The 18,808-nt window shown below is 46.0% G+C and overlaps 1 protein-coding gene across 1 annotated transcript in view; it reads left to right on the top strand.

Annotated features, from left to right (window-relative positions):
• The window catches only part of TRDMT1 (tRNA aspartic acid methyltransferase 1), a 111,369-nt gene extending 93,621 nt beyond the window's left edge, over positions 1-17,748 (top strand). The window contains exons 10-11 of the mRNA XM_082259641.1: positions 4,445-4,574; positions 17,556-17,748. Coding sequence (XP_082115767.1) covers positions 4,445-4,574; positions 17,556-17,662 — 237 coding nt within the window. The 3' untranslated portion in view covers positions 17,663-17,748. The remainder of the gene's footprint in view (positions 1-4,444; positions 4,575-17,555) is intronic.
• Positions 17,749-18,808: the final 1,060 nt, after the last annotated feature.

Below are 18,808 nucleotides of genomic sequence, written 5' to 3'. Positions count from 1 at the left end.
TCATTTAAGTCTCTTACAAGTCTCTCACAAGTCTCCCACAAGTCTCTCACAAGTCTCTCACAAGATTCTTACAAGATTCTTACAAGTCTCTCTCACAAGTCTCTTACAAGTCTCTCTCACAAGTCTCTTACAAGTCTCTCTCACAAGTCTCTTACAAGTCTCTCTCACAAGTCTCTCACAAGTCTCTCACAAGATTCTTACAAGTCTCTCTCACAAGTCTCTTACAAGTCTCTCTCACAAGTCTCTTACAAGTCAAGCTAAAAAGTCGCTCCTTCATGGGGCGACTTTCTGGTCGCGGTAGTGTGAACCGGCTCTTAAACATTCCCTCAATTACCTCTGTAGCGCCAGAAGCAGAGGAGCAATTAATTCTCAAAAGTCACAAGAGAAACAGTGAAGTTGACCCAGTTGGAATAGTAAACCGTTACATCTTCCTCTGCTTTTCTTTTTCTGAGCTCCTGCTCTGTGGTAACAGCAGTAAGCCAGGTCACTGCTGGGATGGGGAAATGGTTGAGTTGAGCTGCAGGAAGTGAAAGTGCTTCTGCTGTAAATTTTCAGGATGATTTTTTTCACAGTGCCTGTAGCTACAAATGTCAGAGAGAGCTCATTCTTGGTAAGAGTGTGTTAAATATGTCAATAGGCTGCCCACAAGTTTACTTTCAAGGATAAGTTCACCCTTGTAAAATAAAAATAAATAATTCACATCTTTTTGCAGGTAAAATAAATTGCATTTATTTTTTTTACTAGGAGCCTGTAAAGCATTGCACCAGCAGCCCTTACTGTGCTGGATTGCAACAAGAGATTATCAGAGACTGCAGACATATTACACGAGATGGTTAGAGATTGCACCACTGACATAGTTATAGGGGTTTGAATTGTGACCCGACGCCATGCTCCAGGCGGTACCACAGTGCTTAACAGCACCCTGGTAGTTCATTGAGAGCTACAAGCTGACAGCTGCAAAGGCTGTCAGTATATGTAGTTCATACATTCACAAATCTCTGTAAATAAATGGCCCGGGTGGAAGGAGCCCCGCATGGCCACATCTTTCTTTCTTTCTTAAATTGTGACAGCGAGTGGGGAGGGGGGGGGGGGTTTCCTCACTCACTGTCACAATGGGGGATTGGCTGTGGCTACTGCATCTGTAACATGCTACATATTAGACTCCGAATATGGGTGTAAAAAGTAACATGTTGAGAAAGGTGAGCTTTTCCATGAATCAGTTCTTCACTGAAGTACACAGCTTGTGTGCAATATGCTCTGGCTTTCTGTCCCTCTCCCCCATCATGGCTGTAAAAATGGCAAATTGCTGTGTAAATGCAGTAGCTGTAAAAGCTGCAGTCAAAAAACAGGCCTTCTGTTTTAGGGTGGAGCACATAACACGTTTCAGCTCCTGCCGCCTCTCCCCCCAATCCCCTTTCACCTGTGACAGTGGATGATGATTCTTCTCCCTGCAACTGCTGTCACATTTTGAAAAGAGCTTGGCAGTGTGAGGCTCCACCCACACAGCCGCATCATTCATTCACAGTTTCCTGTAGATGATTAAAACTACAAGTACCATCTTCCACCGTGGCTGATGGAATTGTAGTCTCAACGGGTTGCCAAGCTGCTGGTGAGTGCTCTTGTAGCCACTGACATGTTCTCTGGCTTTAAGATGTATGAGCTGAACGTCAGAGGACATGTCTGCAGGAGCCAACATTGCACCTGTGCTTTACTATCAAGGGTGCAATATTTTCCAGGCTCCTGTTGGAAAAAAAAATGAATGCACATTTTGTTCTACAAAAATATGTGCATTCATTATTTTTTTCACAAAGGTGAACTTATCCTTTCAGTCCAACGAGGTGCATGCCGCCACATGGACTTATGTTTTTAATTTGCATTTGACAGTTTTATGGTACTCCAGAGGGATAGCTATGGCTATAGTTTCCGGAGCTACGATGGTAAACTTTCTGGTGTCCACACCTTAAGCTGCTAAGTCGCAAGCAGCTGCTTTGCCAGCCTCTCCCCTGTGCTGCCCATTCACAGAAGCCTTTGTATTTTGTGAAATCATTCACAAAATACTAAGGCTTCTGTGAAACTGGACAGCAGAGACAAGGGACGGACAGAGATACTGTGTGTGTGAGAACTTGAACTGAGCGATAGCGATTCGTGGGAAAATTTGTCATCAGGTACGGAAAGTGACGACAGCGACGATTCTTATGTCTCTTCCTGGCACATCGCTTGTGGAATTTGGGAAGTATATCAAATGATTCTTCAGAATTTCCAATGGAGCGATGTTCCAGAAAGAGACATCAGAATCGTCGCTGTCCTCACTTTCCGTACCTGATGACGCATTTTCCCACGAATCGCTATCGCTCAGTTCTTCAAGTAACTCTGTTTCGCTGTCACTGTTTTCCAGTTCACCTAAAAGCGCTTTTGCGCAAAAAGAACGCTTTTTGGACGCCATGGTCGTTCTCAATTTTCCAGGCACAAAGCACTGGAAAAGCACAGGCAGGGCGCTGGAAAAGTCACCAGGTGCAATCCTGTGCTGAAATGGCATGATACAGTGTAATCCGTTCACAGCTTTGTGTCATGTCATTTAGTGTATTTACATTTTTTAAATTGCCGCCGGTTCCACCCCCCTGCGTCGCAACGCTCGCAGGGAAGGGAACTGGAAGACAGGTCCTGGCATCGGCCGAGCACACAGCAGGAGGACGGCGGGGGAGGATGGCAGGGGATCGCAGAGGAAGGTGAGTTTTAAAATATAAAACAACAGATTTCCATGCAAAAGAATGTACCGCTTTTAGCACAGAAATCCTGACATAATCAGACCGCCAGGGAGGATAAAGCACCCTGACAAAATGTAAAGTAAACTTTTTTTTTTTTTTAAATAAAATTAATTCCCATTTAATTCCTTATTAACTCTCGGTTTCCCCTAATCAGCTTAATTAAATCGGTATTAAACCCAAAACCAAAAATGTAATATGATGCAGCTTACCAGTCATTAGATATGGTGGCTGCATTGGTTTTCTTTTTTTTGGGCTTATTTTCCCTCTGTTTTCATCTAGTTATCTAGCCAGTAACACACCTACTGAATTAGGGTGACTAGACTGTGGATGAAGGAGTAACTGAGACACCTTTAGATAGCAGCATTGTCAGTCTGGGGGCTGGTGAGTGTTAGAAATACTAGCAGATTTAGATACACAAATTGAAGACAAAATCCAGCTAATTAAGCTTTTATAGCAGTTACAGTAGCAGTTGTTTTTCCTTTTGGGGTAAAGGTTTTAACTATATGAATAAAAGCTGACCATTGTAAGCAGCCCTGTCAGTGGTAAATTGTTTGTCTCAACCCACTGATTTCTATATCTGCAAGATGGCTTTTTCTGTTGAAAAACAGCAGACTTACTAGTCAGATTACCTGGGAAAAATAAAGGAAAGAAAACGAATACAGCCATCGCTTCTAAGAAATGATAAACTGCAATATAATAAATGTTTGCTTTTGGGTTTAATACAGCTTTAACTTCTTATTCCCCTTTTCCCTTTACTAATTGTTTTTAACCAATAATGTTCAAACTTTTTCATGTTTGTTAATATTTTATTTATTTATTTATTTATTTTTTTTTCATTTTGTTGAATCTTTTTTTTTTGTGTGTTTTACATTTAAAAAAATACTGCAACATTAATAAAAAAAAAAAAAGATTTGTAAAAACCTTTGAAATGTACTCCAGAATCATAGTTTTAATGTCAGTGTAAACAGGACAAATAAGAGAATAAAATGTATACTTTTTACCTACAGTATCATTTTATTTTATTTTTTTTACTAATATGGATCAATTTAGAAAAGATGTGTGTTTTTTCATGATTTTTTATGTTTTAAATGGTTGGAATGTGGAATTTCTCTCTGTAGTCTACGGTTCTTTTAATTGATCATCTGTAAAAAATGTTAACTACTGCTGCTCTTTATTTTTATGAAGAAATATAAAAGCATTGTTTTCCCACTCTGCATTGAGCAGCCCTTGGTGCTAGAAGGCTTTTTCAGTAGAAGAGGTTGTTTGGTTGATAAAAATCATAAGCCTTCATGAAATCCCGGCGATCATAACTGATCGGCTAGTGACAGCTTTATATAGCAAGCATGCTGGCAGCCGGGGCCTGTCTGTCACTGTACGCTTTATTGCTTCTAAACAATGGGACTCTCATTAAGTGGATGAGTTAAATGTTCAGCCAAGTGGGCAGGAAAATGTCTTTGTGCTTTTCACAAACTCTGTGTCTACTAGATGGCCGGGGAACATTTATTGGGAGAACGTTGACATAATAATCTGAATGATGCTTGTCAAAGCAGAAAAAGAACTGTGTTATTGTAAACTGGAGCCAGATCTGAGGACAACTGAAATAATCGCTTTATGTTCTTTATTAATTTAATTTATGGGCTTTTGGGCCCTCACGTTTCTTTTTCTGTATTGTGATGCAGATCAGCTCTGTGTATAAATCACTGGAAACATTGTCTGACGAGGAGAAACTGGCTAAACTTTCCACAATGAAACTGAGATACTTCACACCGAGAGAAATTGCAAATCTTCACGGATTCCCAGCTGATTTTGGTATGTGTCGTAAACAGCAAAGAAAATGCACTATATTATCAAAAGTATTGGGACGCCTGCCTTTGCACGCACATTAACTGTAATGGCATCCCAGTCTTAGTCCATTGGGTTCAATATTGAGTTGGCCCACTCTTTGCAGCTGTAACAGCTTCAACTCTTCTGGGAAGGCTGTCCACAAGGTTTAGGAGTGTGTCTATGGGAATGTTTGACCATTCTTCCAGAAGCGCATTTGTGAGGTCAGGCACTGGTGTTGGACAAGAATGCCTGGCTGGCAGTCTGCGCTCTAATTCATCCCAAAGGTGTTTTATCGGGTTGAGGTCAGGACTTTGTGCAGGTCAGTCAAGTTCCTCCACCCCAAAATCGCCCATCCATGTCTTTATGGACCTTGCTTTGTGCACTGGTGCACAGTTATGTTGGAACAGGAAGGGGCCATCCCCAAACTCATCCCCTCCTGCTGCTTTCTGGTGGTTTTCCCTACTTACTGGAGCCGTCAGTAGCGGGGAAAACAATCTGGTCCATCCATGTCCCAGGCAGGAAGTCGAGTCAGGGCAATATGGCCCCCACTCGACTCTATGACCTTGGAGGACCAGAGCAACGTCATACGTCGCTTCCTCCCAAGGGCCTTAAGGGCCCATTTTTTTTCATTTTTTTTTTACCCCAGATGTCACAGACTTGTCCTGCTTAATTAAATTACAAGGGATGTTTACATTTCTTTTAATAGGAATAAAAGTGATCAAAAACATTTTTCTCTTACGTCCTCCGACAGTCGCCGCCTCTTCATATTCGTCACATATGGGGTATTAGACTTTGCTCCGAAGGAGTAGCTAGGCAACAGAATATGTTAACAATAAAGCTTTAACATATCCCACCCTCAAGGGGTGGTCCCCTCAGTCAATACCCTCCTACTTCCTGCAACCATATCTCAGTTTTAATGTCTAGCTTGTCAGGAGTGGCTGGCTCTCTCTGTGCTGGGACTTTTTGTCCCAGACTCTTTCTTCTTTTTGATATTTTGTTTGAGTTTTCTCTCTACCTTTACTTAGCTGTTATTTTTGTCAGCATTAGTTAGTTCTTCGGATGAAGAGGATCATGCGGACTGGGTCTCGGGCTGATCCCCCTGGTCGCAGGTCGTGGGTCAGTGGCTTCCCAGTCTGCCATCGAGCGTTCAGCCAGGTAACGCTCCTGGCACAGTGAACGACCCATCCCTGTTCGGTGCAGGGATGATTGGTGAGGTGGCTACCTCACCGGACGCTGTGCGGTTTCTGAACCGCCATTGTGTGCGTCTTGAATTGCGACTCTCCCTGCCTCATGTGCAGCGGCTTGTTCGCCTGTGCGGGTTCCCCACGCCATGTGAGGTAAGTGTATCTATGTGGGGACCTGTCTGTCTGGGGGGGGTCTCAGTCTGGGACTGTGTAACCTGCCTTTAATCACACTGCTTGTCTCCCTATCTCTCGGCTGCATGCTGTGGGCTGCAAGGGGGGGGGGGGGGAGCTGTATGACACTGAGTATGTCAGGCTGGGCAGTGTGAGGAGCTGTGTGCTGTGGGGCATGTTTTTAATGGCATGTTGGGGCATATACAGCGATCGCTGCGGCGATCTAACATGTATCCATATAATGGGATAATATTGTGTGTGATTTTATGCACTGTGGAGCGGCGATTTCGGCGCCAAACGACGCCATTTTACCGGCGCCCGCTCCGGCCGCATGGTTTACATGCACGGCGGCCATTTTCTTGTAGCCTCCATAGGCTTACATAGAGCGCCCTGGCAGCATCACTTCCTCTCTCCTGGAAGCACCGATCGAGGCAGCAGCAGCAGCGGAGTCTCCTCAGGTTTTATCCTTCTATTCCTGTGTTCCATTGCCTGTATTCAGTCTGTATATTCCCTGTGGGGGTCTCATTGTGCCTGAGTGTGGTGCGGTGGGCTGCGCTTGCCGCGCTTGCTGTAAGGGGGCAGTTAACCCTTGGTTGTCTGGCATACAGGGGCAATGGATTCTCAGGAGGGCAAGTTTCCCACAGTATTGGTGGAAAGCCAGGGGACCGCTGTTTCCCCCCCAGGGGGGGATTTAGCCACTATTGTGGCTGGCCTTGCTGCACAGGTGCAAATGCTGGTGGCTGCTCAATCTACTAAACGGCCCAGTGTTGCTCTGTCCTCTGATTCTGAGGGTGAAGGTGATGGGGCTGTTCTGGCGGGGACCCCCCTATCGGGGTCCCGCTCCTCTCTTGATCTAGTGGGGTCTGAGGTAGAGGCTGAAGTTGAGGGGGTTGATAATTCTCCCCCTGGCTCGCCTGAAGAGCTTGCAATCATGGATGAGTTGATTGCTTCCATTAAGCAGACGCTACGTTTGCAGGACGAGGTGTGTCCCCCAGCTGCCTTGGCGGCTTATGGGACGCAGAGAAAACGCAGGACGCCGCAGGTTTTTCCCTGCAATGCTGATTTTCAGCGCGCTGTTAAGGACCAATGGCGCGATTTGCGCAAGCCTTTTGCGGTACCAAGTAAATTTAAGCTGCGTTATCCTTTCTCGCCTGCCACTGATGAACGGTGGTGTGTGCCTCCGCCAGTGGATCATGCTATTGCGGTTTTGAACAAAGCCACTGCGATCCCTGCAGAGGGATCCCCTGTTTTCCGTGATGCCACGGATAGGAGACTGGAGTCTCTTGCCCGTCATACTTATTCTGTTACGGGTTCTATGCTTAAGGCTCTGTTTGCTTCTCTCATGGCGGCCCAGGCGATCGCAAGTTGGACGCAGATGCTTAGGCGCGTCCTAGTGGCCGATTCGGCCTCGGCGGCGACCCTGGATATGGTGGATCAGATCCACCAGGGTGTCATGTATCTGTGTGATGCGGACCTGGACCTGATTCCGTTGGCCGCGCGTGTGCACAGCGTGGCGGTGTTGTCTCGCCGCCTGGTTTGGTTGAAATGTTGGTCGGTGGACCAATCTTCACGTAAAACCTTAGCCAATCTGCCTTATGATGGGTCTCGCCTTTTTGGGGAGTCCCTGGATGTGTTGATTAAGGGGATTACCGGGGGTAAGAGCACTCTCTTGCCCCATTTCCCCAAGGCTAAGGGGGCTTCTGGGAAGAAGCATGCTCATTTTCGGCCCCCTCAGGGGTCCTTTCGTGCCTTTCGGCCGCACTACAAGGGCAAACCGTTCAAGGGCCAAGGCTCTCAGAAGAAGCCCTGGTCTGGGAAACAGAAGTCCGGTCAATCCGGACCTGCGGCCCATAACAGTTCGGCCTGAAGGGGCGCCCTCACCCAGTTTTGGGGTGGGGGGACGCTTGCTCGGTTTTCTTCAGCCCTGGTTGGCCCGTGTGAGGGACAGATGGGTTCTGGAAATCGTTCGATCTGGTTACAAGATCGAGTTTCTCTCTCGGCCGGAGAGCAGATTTTTTCCCTCAAATCTTCAACTGTCTCCAGAGCGCCTGCGGGATCTGCACCTGGCGGTGCGGGACCTGAGGGCTCAGGGAGTGGTGGTTCCGGTGCCTCATCGGGACAGATTTCGGGGGTTTTATTCCAATCTGTTCACCGTGCCCAGGAAGGAGGGCAAGGTTCGTCCGATTCTGGACTTGAGAGCTCTGAACCGCTCTGTGCGAGTTCGCAAGTTCCGCATGGAATCCCTGCGCTCGGTGGTGGCTGCCCTGGTTCCGGGGGAATTCATGGCCTCCATCGATTTGAAGGATGCGTACCTTCACATCCCCATATTCGAGGGTCATCAGAAGTACCTTCGATTTGCCATTGCGGAGGATCACTACCAGTTTGTGGCGTTGCCCTTTGGGCTCGCCTCGGCTCCGCGGGTCTTCACCAAGGTGCTTGCACCGGTTCTGGCATTATTGAGAGCCCAGGGCATTTCTGTCCTGGGGTATCTGGACGACATTCTGGTTCGGTCTGCGACCAGACAGGGTCTGGAGAAGGACCTGTCTGTCACAATGCAAACTCTGCAGGAGTTCGGTTGGACGATAAATGTTCCAAAGTCGACACTGAGTCCGTCGGTTCGTCTCCCCTATCTGGGAATGATACTGGACTCGGTGCAGGCGAAGGTCTTCCTGCCGGAAGACAAACTCAGGACTCTTCAGGAGAAAGTCAGGTCCCTCAGGGAAGTTCCACACTCGTCTCTGCGGACGGGTATGAGATGTCTGGGATTGATGGTCTCGGCCTTCGAGGCGATTCCTTTCGCGCAGTTTCACACGCGGGGTCTCCAAGCGGAGATCCTGTCCAGGTGGGACGGGCGACCTCAATCTCTGGATCTTCAGATCTCGTTGAGTCATCGCACCAGGGAAAACCTTCTGTGGTGGCTCCAGTCCCCGTTGGTGTCCGGGGGCAAGTCGTTTCGTCCGATCTCGTGGACGATAATCACCACGGATGCCAGCCTGTCGGGCTGGGGTGGTGTTCTGGGCGTTCTGTCCGCCCAGGGGACCTGGTCGGAGGGGGAGTCTTCCCTTCCGATCAACATTCTGGAATTGCGTGCGATAAGGCTCTGTCTTCATCGCTGGACGGACCGGCTGCAGGGCTGCCCGGTTCGGGTGCAGACGGACAATGCCACGGCGGTGGCCTACATCAACCACCAAGGGGGCACCAGGAGTGCCCGAGCGGCTCGAGAAGTGGCCGACATTCTGTCTTGGGCCGAGACTCATGTCCCGGCGATAACGGCGGTTCACATTCCGGGAGTGGAGAACTGGCAGGCGGACTATCTGAGTCGCCAGACCCTGGATCAGGGGGAATGGTCTCTCCACCCGGCTGTCTTCCAGATGTTGTGCGCGAAGTGGGGTCTTCCAGATGTGGACCTGTTCGCGTCTCGCCTCAACTACAAGGTGAAGAGGTTCGTGGCAAGGACGCGCGACCCTCGGGCAGACGCGTCGGACGCGTTAGTGGCCCCGTGGCATCAGTACAGGCTGATGTACGCGTTTCCACCGATTCAGTTGCTGTCCAGGTTCCTTCGCAGGTTGCACTCGGAACGCAGCACGGTGATTCTTGTGGCACCGGACTGGCCTCGCCGGTCCTGGTACGCAGACCTCGTGAATCTGGCGGTCGACGCTCCTTGGCGTCTGCCTCTTCGAGACGATCTACTGTCTCAAGGACCGATTTATCATCCTGCTTTACAGTCGCTGGCTTTGACGGCCTGGCTGTTGAGACCGAGGTCCTGAAGGAGAAGGGTCTCTCTCCAGAGGTCGTTCATACTTTGATCAACGCGAGGAAGTCTTCCTCGGGGAAGGTTTATTACCGTACTTGGAAGGCCTATTTTGCCTGGTGTGAGTCCAGGGGGTTTTCACCCCGCACGTACTCGGTTTCCCGTGTGCTGTCTTTCCTTCAGACGGGTGTCGATCAGCGTTTGGCGCTGGCTACGATTAAGGGTCAGGTGTCGGCGCGGGCCGTTCTGTTTCAACGTCCCGTGGCTTCCAACTCCTTGGTTGGCACTTTTATTCAGGGTGTGCGGCATCTGGTTCCTCCTAGGAGGGATCCTTTGCCCCCTTGGGACTTGAATCTAGTTCTATCTGTGTTACAACGTGCTCCTTTTGAACAGATCAGGGAGATCTCGTTGTCTATGTTGTCCAAAAAGGTCGCCTTTTTGGTGGCGATCACTTCGGCTCGCAGAGTGTCGGAACTGGCGGCTTTGTCCTGCAAGTCTCCGTACCTGGTTGTTCATTTGGATAAGGTGGTCTTGCGACCTAATCCTTCTTTTCTACCGAAACGAGTTTCGGAATTCCATCTTAACGAGGATATTGTTTTGCCTTCGTTGTGCACGAAGCCTAAACATCCGAAGGAGGTGAGATTGCACTCTCTGGATGTTGTTCGGGCGATAAGGGTTTACCTTAAATCGACTGAGTCTTTTCGTAAGACTGACTCCTTGTTTGTTCTTCCAGAGGGTCCTCGGAAGGGCATGGCGGCTTCCGCCTCTACCATTGCCAAATGGATCAGGCAGACCATTGAACAGGCCTATGCCTTGCAGGGGAAGGTTCCCCCTGTGCCTGTGAAGGCGCACTCTACTAGATCACTGAGTACGTCTTGGGCCTGCCGTCATGGGGCTTCTGTAGCCCAGGTGTGTAAGGCGGCGACTTGGTCGACCGTACACACTTTCACAAAATTCTACAAAGTAGATGTTCAGGCATCGGCGGATGCTTCCTTTGGCCGCAAGGTTCTTAGTGCGGCTGTTCCATAGGGTCCCTTGTTGGGGACTCCTGGCTGTTGGGATAGTTTTTTGTATCCCCTGGTTTTTTTGTCTTTTCCTGGGTTGTTGCTCCTGTTGAGCACTTATTTTTGCTGTTGCCCAGCTGGTTTCCTTCCTTTGGTAAGGTTCCTTTCTTTGATGTGGAGACTGCGTTGCCTTTCGGCGCGGATGCGTTTCCCACCCCTCATGTTTGCACTGCTTTGGGACGTCCCCATATGTGACGAATATGAAGAGGCGGCGACTGTCGGAGGACGTAAGAGAAAACGGAATTTTTGTAAAATCTTACCTGTAAAATTCCTTTCTCTGAGTCCTCCGACAGTCGCCGCCCCCGCCCCTCTTTTGGGGTTTGAATGTATACTCTACTGCTATTCCACTAAAACTGAGATATGGTTGCAGGAAGTAGGAGGGTATTGACTGAGGGGACCACCCCTTGAGGGTGGGATATGTTAAAGCTTTATTGTTAACATATTCTGTTGCCTAGCTACTCCTTCGGAGCAAAGTCTAATACCCCATATGTGACGAATATGAAGAGGCGGCGACTGTCGGAGGACTCAGAGAAAGGAATTTTACAGGTAAGATTTTACAAAAATTCCGTTTTTTTTCAAAGGGACAGCGTAAAAATAAAAGGTAAAATAAATGAGAAAAAAAAAAGTAAAGTCCCTCCCAGCTCGCACACAGAAGCGAACGCATTTGCGAGTTGTACCCACATATGCAAACAGTGTTTAAACCACTCATGTGAGGTATCACCGCGATTGTTAGAGCGAGAGAAAAAAAATCTAGCCCTAGATCCCCTCTGTAACTCTAAACTGGTAACCTGTAGAAATTTTTAAAGCGTCGCCTATGGAGATTTTTAAGTACCAATGTTTGTCGCCATTCCACCAGCATGCGCAATTTTGAAGCATTACATGTTGGGTATCTATTTACTCGGCGTAACTTTATCTTTCACATTATAGAAAAAAATTGGGCTAACGTTACTGTTTTCTCATTTTTAAAAAAAAGTATATTTTTTACAAGAAAATTGCGTTTATAAGACCGCTTTGCAAAGACGGTGTGACATAAAGTATTGCAATGATCTCAAATATATTCTCTAGGGTCTCTGTTAAAAAATAATATATAATGTTTGGGGGTTCTAAGAAATTTTCTAGCAAAACATACTGATTTTTTTTTTTTTTATTTATTTTTTTTTTAACATACTGATTTTTACTTGTAAACAAGTGTCAGAAATAGGCCTGGTCTTCAAGTGATTCCCCCCATCCACACACTCGATGTGGATAGGGGACTCACTTCCACTGAGGTATTTTATTCTGACAGCAAGGAGACTTCCCCACTATCTGAATACACTGATCAGTGCTGCCAGCTTCAGTCAGCGCCACTGATTGATTGTGCGGAAATATTCCAACAGGCTGGTTGTACAGAAGTTGATCTGTAGATTGACTTCTGTACAACCAGCCTGTCCATACATAGATCGAAATTCGGTCTCTGCTGATTCGGTCGTGTTTTAAACCATGTACTCCCTGAACTGCAACATAAAAGGTTATGTTCAGAGGCAATGGGTGGAGTAGTTGGGCCAGCACAGATAGTAATTAGACCTTCCCAGAAGAGGAGAGGACTATGATGAGAGGAGGAGAGAGCTGTGCTAGGAAATAAACTTTCCTGAAGAAGCCAACAATTCTAGCAAGTTCAAAGGCACATTGCAAGTGAATAAAAGAAAATAAATGACGAAAGGAAAAAATACTGCAAGCAAACATTTAAATGCTTGACTTGTCTGTGCTTTTATCTGCAATGTACATGGTCTCTTCAGCTGGTGTGTAAAAATATAAGAAAAGGTAGGTAACTCAAAAATAAGGCTTTATGTTGCCTCCTACTATAAACTGATGGGCAGTATGGTACTTTAATTATATAAGATATAGTGAAATCCAGGGGTTGACATTACCATTGTTGATGTTCACTAGTACTCCAGACAGCAGGCAGTATTTGGAAGGGAGTGCTTCTAATCACAGCTTGTTACCTCTATAAATGACACCTGTCCACAGAAGCAATCAGATTCCAATCTCTTCACCATGGCCAAGACTAAAGAGCTGTCCAAGGATGTCAGGGACAAGATTGTAGATCTACATAAGGCTGGAATGGGCTACAACACCAGCGGCAAGCAGCTTGGTGAGAGGGTGACAACAGTTGGTGCGATTACTCGCAAATGGAAGAAACACATAATAACTGTTAATCTCCCTCGGTCTGGGGCTCCATGCAAGATCTCACCTCGTGGAGTTTCAATGATCATGAGAATGGCGAGAAATCAGCCCAGAACTACACGGGAGAATCTTCTCAAGGCAGCTGGGACCATAGTCACCAAGAAAACAGTTGGTAAACATACTATGCCGTGAAGGACTAAAATCCTGCAGCGCCCGCAAGGTCCCCGTGCTCAAGAAAGCACATGTAAAGGCCCATCTGAAGTTTGCTATTGAACATCTGAATGATTCAGAGGAGAACTGAGTGAAAGTGTTGTGGTCAGATGAGACCAAAATCAAACTCTTTGGCATCAACTCAACTTGCTGTGTTTGGAGGAGGAGGAATGCTGCCTATGACCCCAAGAACACCATCCCCACCGTCAAACATAGAGGTGGAAACATTATGTTTTGGGGGTGTTTTTCAGTTATGGGGACAGGGCAACTTCACCGCATCAAAGTGACGATGAACGGGGACATGTATCGTCATATCTTGGGTGAGAACCTCCTTCCCTCACCCAGGGCATTGAAAATGGGTATGGGTATTCCAGAATGATAATGACCCAAAACACACATCCAAGGCAACAAAGGAGTGGTTCAAGAAAAAGCACATTAAGGTCCTGAAGTGGCCTAGCCAGTCTCCAGATCTTAATCCCATAGAAAATATGTGAAGGGAGCTGAAGGTTCGAGTTACCAGACGTCAGCCTCAAAACCTTAATGACTTGGAGAGGATCTGCAAAAAGGAGTGGGACAAAATCCCTCATGAGATGTGTGCAAACCTGGTGGCCAACTACAAGAAACCTCTGTCCTCTGTGATTGCCAACAAGGGTTTTGCCACCAAGTACTAAGTTATGTTTTGTGAAGGGGTCAAATACTTATTTTACTTATTAAAATGCAAACCAATTTATAACTTTTTTGAAATGTGTTTTCCTGGATTTTTTTGTTGTTGTTCTGTCTCTCACTGTAAAAAAAAAAAAAAACCCTACCTTTAAAATTATAGACTGATCATTTCTTTGTCAGTGAGCAAACGTACAAAATCAGCAGGGGATCAAATACGTTTTTTCCTCACTGTATGCACATACCTTCAATCACCTTCTCAAGCTCCTTAAGAGCCTCAGAGCTAATATGTAAATATGGATTCTTCCTTCCACCATCTAGGGCCTGCCTGAATGTTTGGCCCATAACTATAGTCTATTGTTTTACTGGCCATTGGGAAGGTGCAGGATGGGGGCGAACAGCCTTTCACACGCAAGCACGGTAGTTAATTTAGAATAATCACTTGATTTAGCATTTTTGTAACAGATTTGGTATCAAGTAGTTCAGGCATTATTGCAGCAACTTCTAGATTGTTGAGCCAAACCTTTTAGTGTGGTTTAAGTAATATATTATCCCACTGTGGAAAGCTGAGCCATATCTGGGTCCAGACATTATTAACTTGAGCTGTAGATGGCCTTAGCTGTAAAGTATTGCGCCATATGCAGTGCAAACTCACTGAACTAAAGTACCTCATGATGACTGCTCTTAGCAGATATTATTATACAGGATTTATATAGCGCCAACAGTTTGTGCAGCAGTTTACAACATGAGGGCAGACAGTACCGTTACAATACAGTTTAATACAGTAGGAATCAGAGGGCCCTGCTAGTTAGAGCTTGTAATCTAAAAGGGAGGGTTAAGTGATACAAGAGGTAATAACTGCAAGGGATGAGCTGATGGAAAAAATAATACTACAGTTGTTAAGTGGAGGCAGGATAGGCTTCTTTATTCTTTAACTACTTTTGGTGGTTATACAGGGATGCTGCTGGCAACCGCCCACCGCTTAAAGCCAAGTGCTGAAGAATAGAGGATTGCCGGGGTCGGTGATTCCGACACTGCTGAAGTCTAGGAAGTCTACCTCTAGGAAGATTTACCATTGTACTTGGAAAGCGTACATTTCATGGTGTGAGTCTATCGGTGTTCACCGCCGTCCTTTTTTGATGGCTCGAATTTTGACTTTCCTTCATGGAGGTGTTGAGCAGACATTGGCCTAGAGTACCATCAAGGGCCAGGTATCTGCCTTGGCAGTCTTCTTTCAGGGACCCCTGATCATGCACTCATTGGTGCGTACTTTTATTTAAGGGGATCAATATCTGACTCCACCGGTACGGTCTCTTCTAACGCCATGTGATTTGAACTTGGTGCTCTCAGTTCTTCAGAAGCCTCCCTTTGAGAATATTCAGGAGATTCCCCTGCTTACCCTGTCTCAGTAGGTAGCCTTTTCGGTGGCCATCACCTCTGCTCACAGGGTTCGGAACTGGCAGCATTATCTTGTCGTGCCCCTTATCTGGTGGTCCACAAAGATAAGGTGGTTCCTCGTCAAGGCCAGACATTCTTTCCTAAGGTGGTCTCTGACTTCCATTTGAATGAAGACATTGTGTTGTCTTCCCTGTGTCCCAGACCCACACATTCTAAGAAAATTGCATTGCATGCCCTGGATGTGCTTTGGGCGATTCGGGTGTATCTGGCAGCCAGGGAGTCTTTTCAGAGTTCAGACTCAGTGTTTGTGTATGCAGACGGGCCAAGAAAAGGGCTGCCTGCTTCTTCTGCGACCATTTCCAGATGAATCAGACAGATAGCGACTCAAGCCTATTCTGTTAAGGGTCAGGTTCCTTCTTTCCCTGTAACAGCGCACTCTACTCCGCAGGTTTGCAAGGCAGCCACTTGGTCCTCGGTGCACTCTTTCACTATATTCTACAAAGTGAATGTTGTGGCATCTGCGAATGCTTCTTTTGGCCGCAAGGTATTGCAGGTTGCTGTTTAGAAGGTCTGTTCCCTCTTTGGGGGTGTATTGTTTAGGTTGGGCTCCAGTTGTTTTTTGTTGAGCTCCTGTTGCCTGGTTGGCTCTTGTGTTTAGCCTTGGAATTTTTTTGCCCCACCCCTCATGTTTGCCACTGCTTGGGGATGTCCCTATGGTTCTGAATATGGAGCACTGTGTCCGTCAATGAACGAAAGAGAAAATAGGATTTCTGTACTTACCCTAAAATCCTTTTCTCTGGGTTTATTGACGGACACAGCACCCACCCCTCTATGGAGTTTTCATACTTCTGATACTGCTTGTTATTACACTGAAGGCCTATAGCAAAGATTGGGATGTTTACCAGCTAGGACTGCCCATAGCGTAGCCAAGTCTTTTTTTCTGCCTAGTGTCCTACTCCTGTAGGGGGTGATATATTCCTATGGTTCTGAATATGGACCACTGTATCCGTCAATTAACTCAGAGAAATGGATTTTACGGTAAGTACAAAAATCCTATTTTTTCCCCAAAAAATTGCGTTTAAAAAAACGCTGTGCAAATACCGTGTGACATGACAAATTACAAAACTCCCCAATCTATTCTCTAGGGCCTCTGCTTTAAGAAAAAAAAAAAAAATAATATATATATATATATATATATATATATATATATATATATATATATATATATATATATATATATATATATATAATGTTTGGGGGGTTCTAAGAAATTTTCTAGCAAAAAATACTGATTGTTACATGTGAACAAAAAGTGCCAGAAAAGGCCTGGACTGGAAGTAGTTAACCCCTTAGAGCCAGCGCCTGCTGGCCCTTTAGGGGTTTAGAATGCCAGGAGATGGAACAGGGCTTATGGTCATGTAACCACCATAAATGGCTGTCATGGTGCCACATGATTAGAAATCTCCCGTTCTCAAGGAGCTTTCTGTTAGCCACCGATAACTGTGTCGGGAGCGTGCAGGGTGCATGCACTCAGCACAGCTCTATCAGCGCTATTGCATGCAAATATGCAGCCCCTCGGTGCCAAGGTTATTTTCAGGGATGGACTAAAAGTGGATAGAGTAGGAGATAGCCTGACAGATTGGGGTAGGGAGTTCCAGAGCATGGGAGAGGCTCAGGAAAAGTCCTGGAGGCGAGCACAGGGGGAGGTGATGAGGGAGCTAGAGAGCAGGAGGTCTTGGGTGGAACAAAGAGACATATTTGGTTGGTATTTTGAGCCTAGGTTAGTGATGTAGCTGGGAGTCGAGTTGTGGATGGCTTTGTAAGTTATTGCTAGTATTCTGAATTTGATTAATTGGGTAAGTGGCAGCCATTGAAGCGATTGGCAGAGAGGAGTAGCAGACACTGAACGGTTGGTAAGGTGGATGAGTCTGGCAGCAGCATTCATAGTGGACTGAAAGGAGTATAGCCTATGTAAAGGCAAAGCAATGAGGAGCGAGTTGCAGTAGTGGAGGTGAGAGATGACCAGGGAGTGAATTAGACATTTTGTGGTGTCGTTGGTTAGGAAGGGGAGTATTTTGGAGATGCTGCAGAAGTTGAGGCATAGAAAAAATTGATTTCTTTATTAAAAAGAAAAAAAAAGATTGCATGTGTTCTGAAAAGAACAAAACAGAAAGGTTTATTATAAACATACATTGCTATAAGGGGCTGCAAAGGATTTTATTCTCTGTTTTTGTTTTAAACACCCGTACAGTCGCAATCTGAATTATCGGCAAAGTACAGTTATTTGTTCTCATATTTTAATGCACATGTTAACAGTATTTAACAACCAGCATCATTTAATTGAATGCCTTTTATGTCCTCTTAGGTTTTCCAGATAAAATAACATCAAAACAGCGGTATCGGCTGCTCGGGAATAGCCTGAACGTTCATATTGTTGCCAGACTCATCACCCTCCTACTTCAGTCACATTGATTCAGCTTCCAGGATCAACCGGACCCCAGACTTCTTTTTAACGCAAAATATTTTATTCAGATTGAATCAATTAATAATAAACACTTTATTGTTCTCTTATTTATAATCTGTTAGGAATTTTGTCCACCAGTAACTGATGTTAAATTTTAGCATAGTCATTGGTAGGTTAAACCAGCTTTTGGCTCCAGAGGTACTGTATCTTGGGGACCTAAGTATGGAGGTATCTCAGAAGTCCCAATATGACTTGTAGGAGGTAACAGAAATGCAAACTAACGCTGGGAATTCCATCCACAATAAATGTACGGCACACAAATGTCCAGGAATCTTTTAGTAAAATTATCAAGTATACAGCGTAAAGCGCTTCAGACCAGGTCGCGGTTCTGAAGGGTTTACTTGAATAAAGATTCTTCATACCTAAGGCCGTCCATACACGGAGCTAATTTCTTTCCTACAGCCATGGGTTGCAGGAAAGAAATTTGCTAGATTTCCCCATCAACACAGACATTGTTGATGCGGGAATCCCTCCTGCCAGACCATTGTCTTCTCCCAGCGAGTGGGGGGGGGGGGGGGGGCAGAGGAAGCCGTCCCCGCTAGGAGAAGACAGTGATTATTGCTAGCGGCTATAGCAGCCGTTAGTGATAATCGCAAGAGAATCCGGCAGGCTGGTTGTACCCAAGTCGATCCATTGATCAACTTGTTACATTCAGCTTGCCCATTAACAGTTCGAATCTCGGCCGTTTCCTGCTGAACGAGCTGAACCGTGTATGGCTGGCCTTAATATTTGTGTGTGTGGTCCATTTATTTTGGATGCAGACGTTTCAGTAAGACTAGCTAGAACCAGGCATGCTGTAAATCACTGTAGTAGTCTGAACTACATACAATGAGAGCCACAATCCCCAGTGATCTGTGAGTCTTCTCCTCTTTATATTGAACACAGGGGCACTTGCTTAACACTGCCACCATTCTTAGAATTCCTTGTATTTTTTTTCAATGATTACAAGGCCTTCTTGGATTTGATGAAGTTGAGAGGGTGGCGATATCATGATCTCCACCTTATTCAATACCAGGGATTCATAAAAAAATGACAAGATGTTCTCTCACTGGCATAGGTGATGAGTGAATGACCCCCTGTGTTTAGCGTGCAGA

The sequence above is a fragment of the Pelophylax lessonae genome, assembly GCF_965119305.1.
Source record: "Pelophylax lessonae genome assembly, chromosome: 5".
NCBI lineage: Eukaryota > Metazoa > Chordata > Amphibia > Anura > Ranidae > Pelophylax > Pelophylax lessonae.
This window is presented reverse-complemented; position numbering and strand designations above follow the sequence as displayed.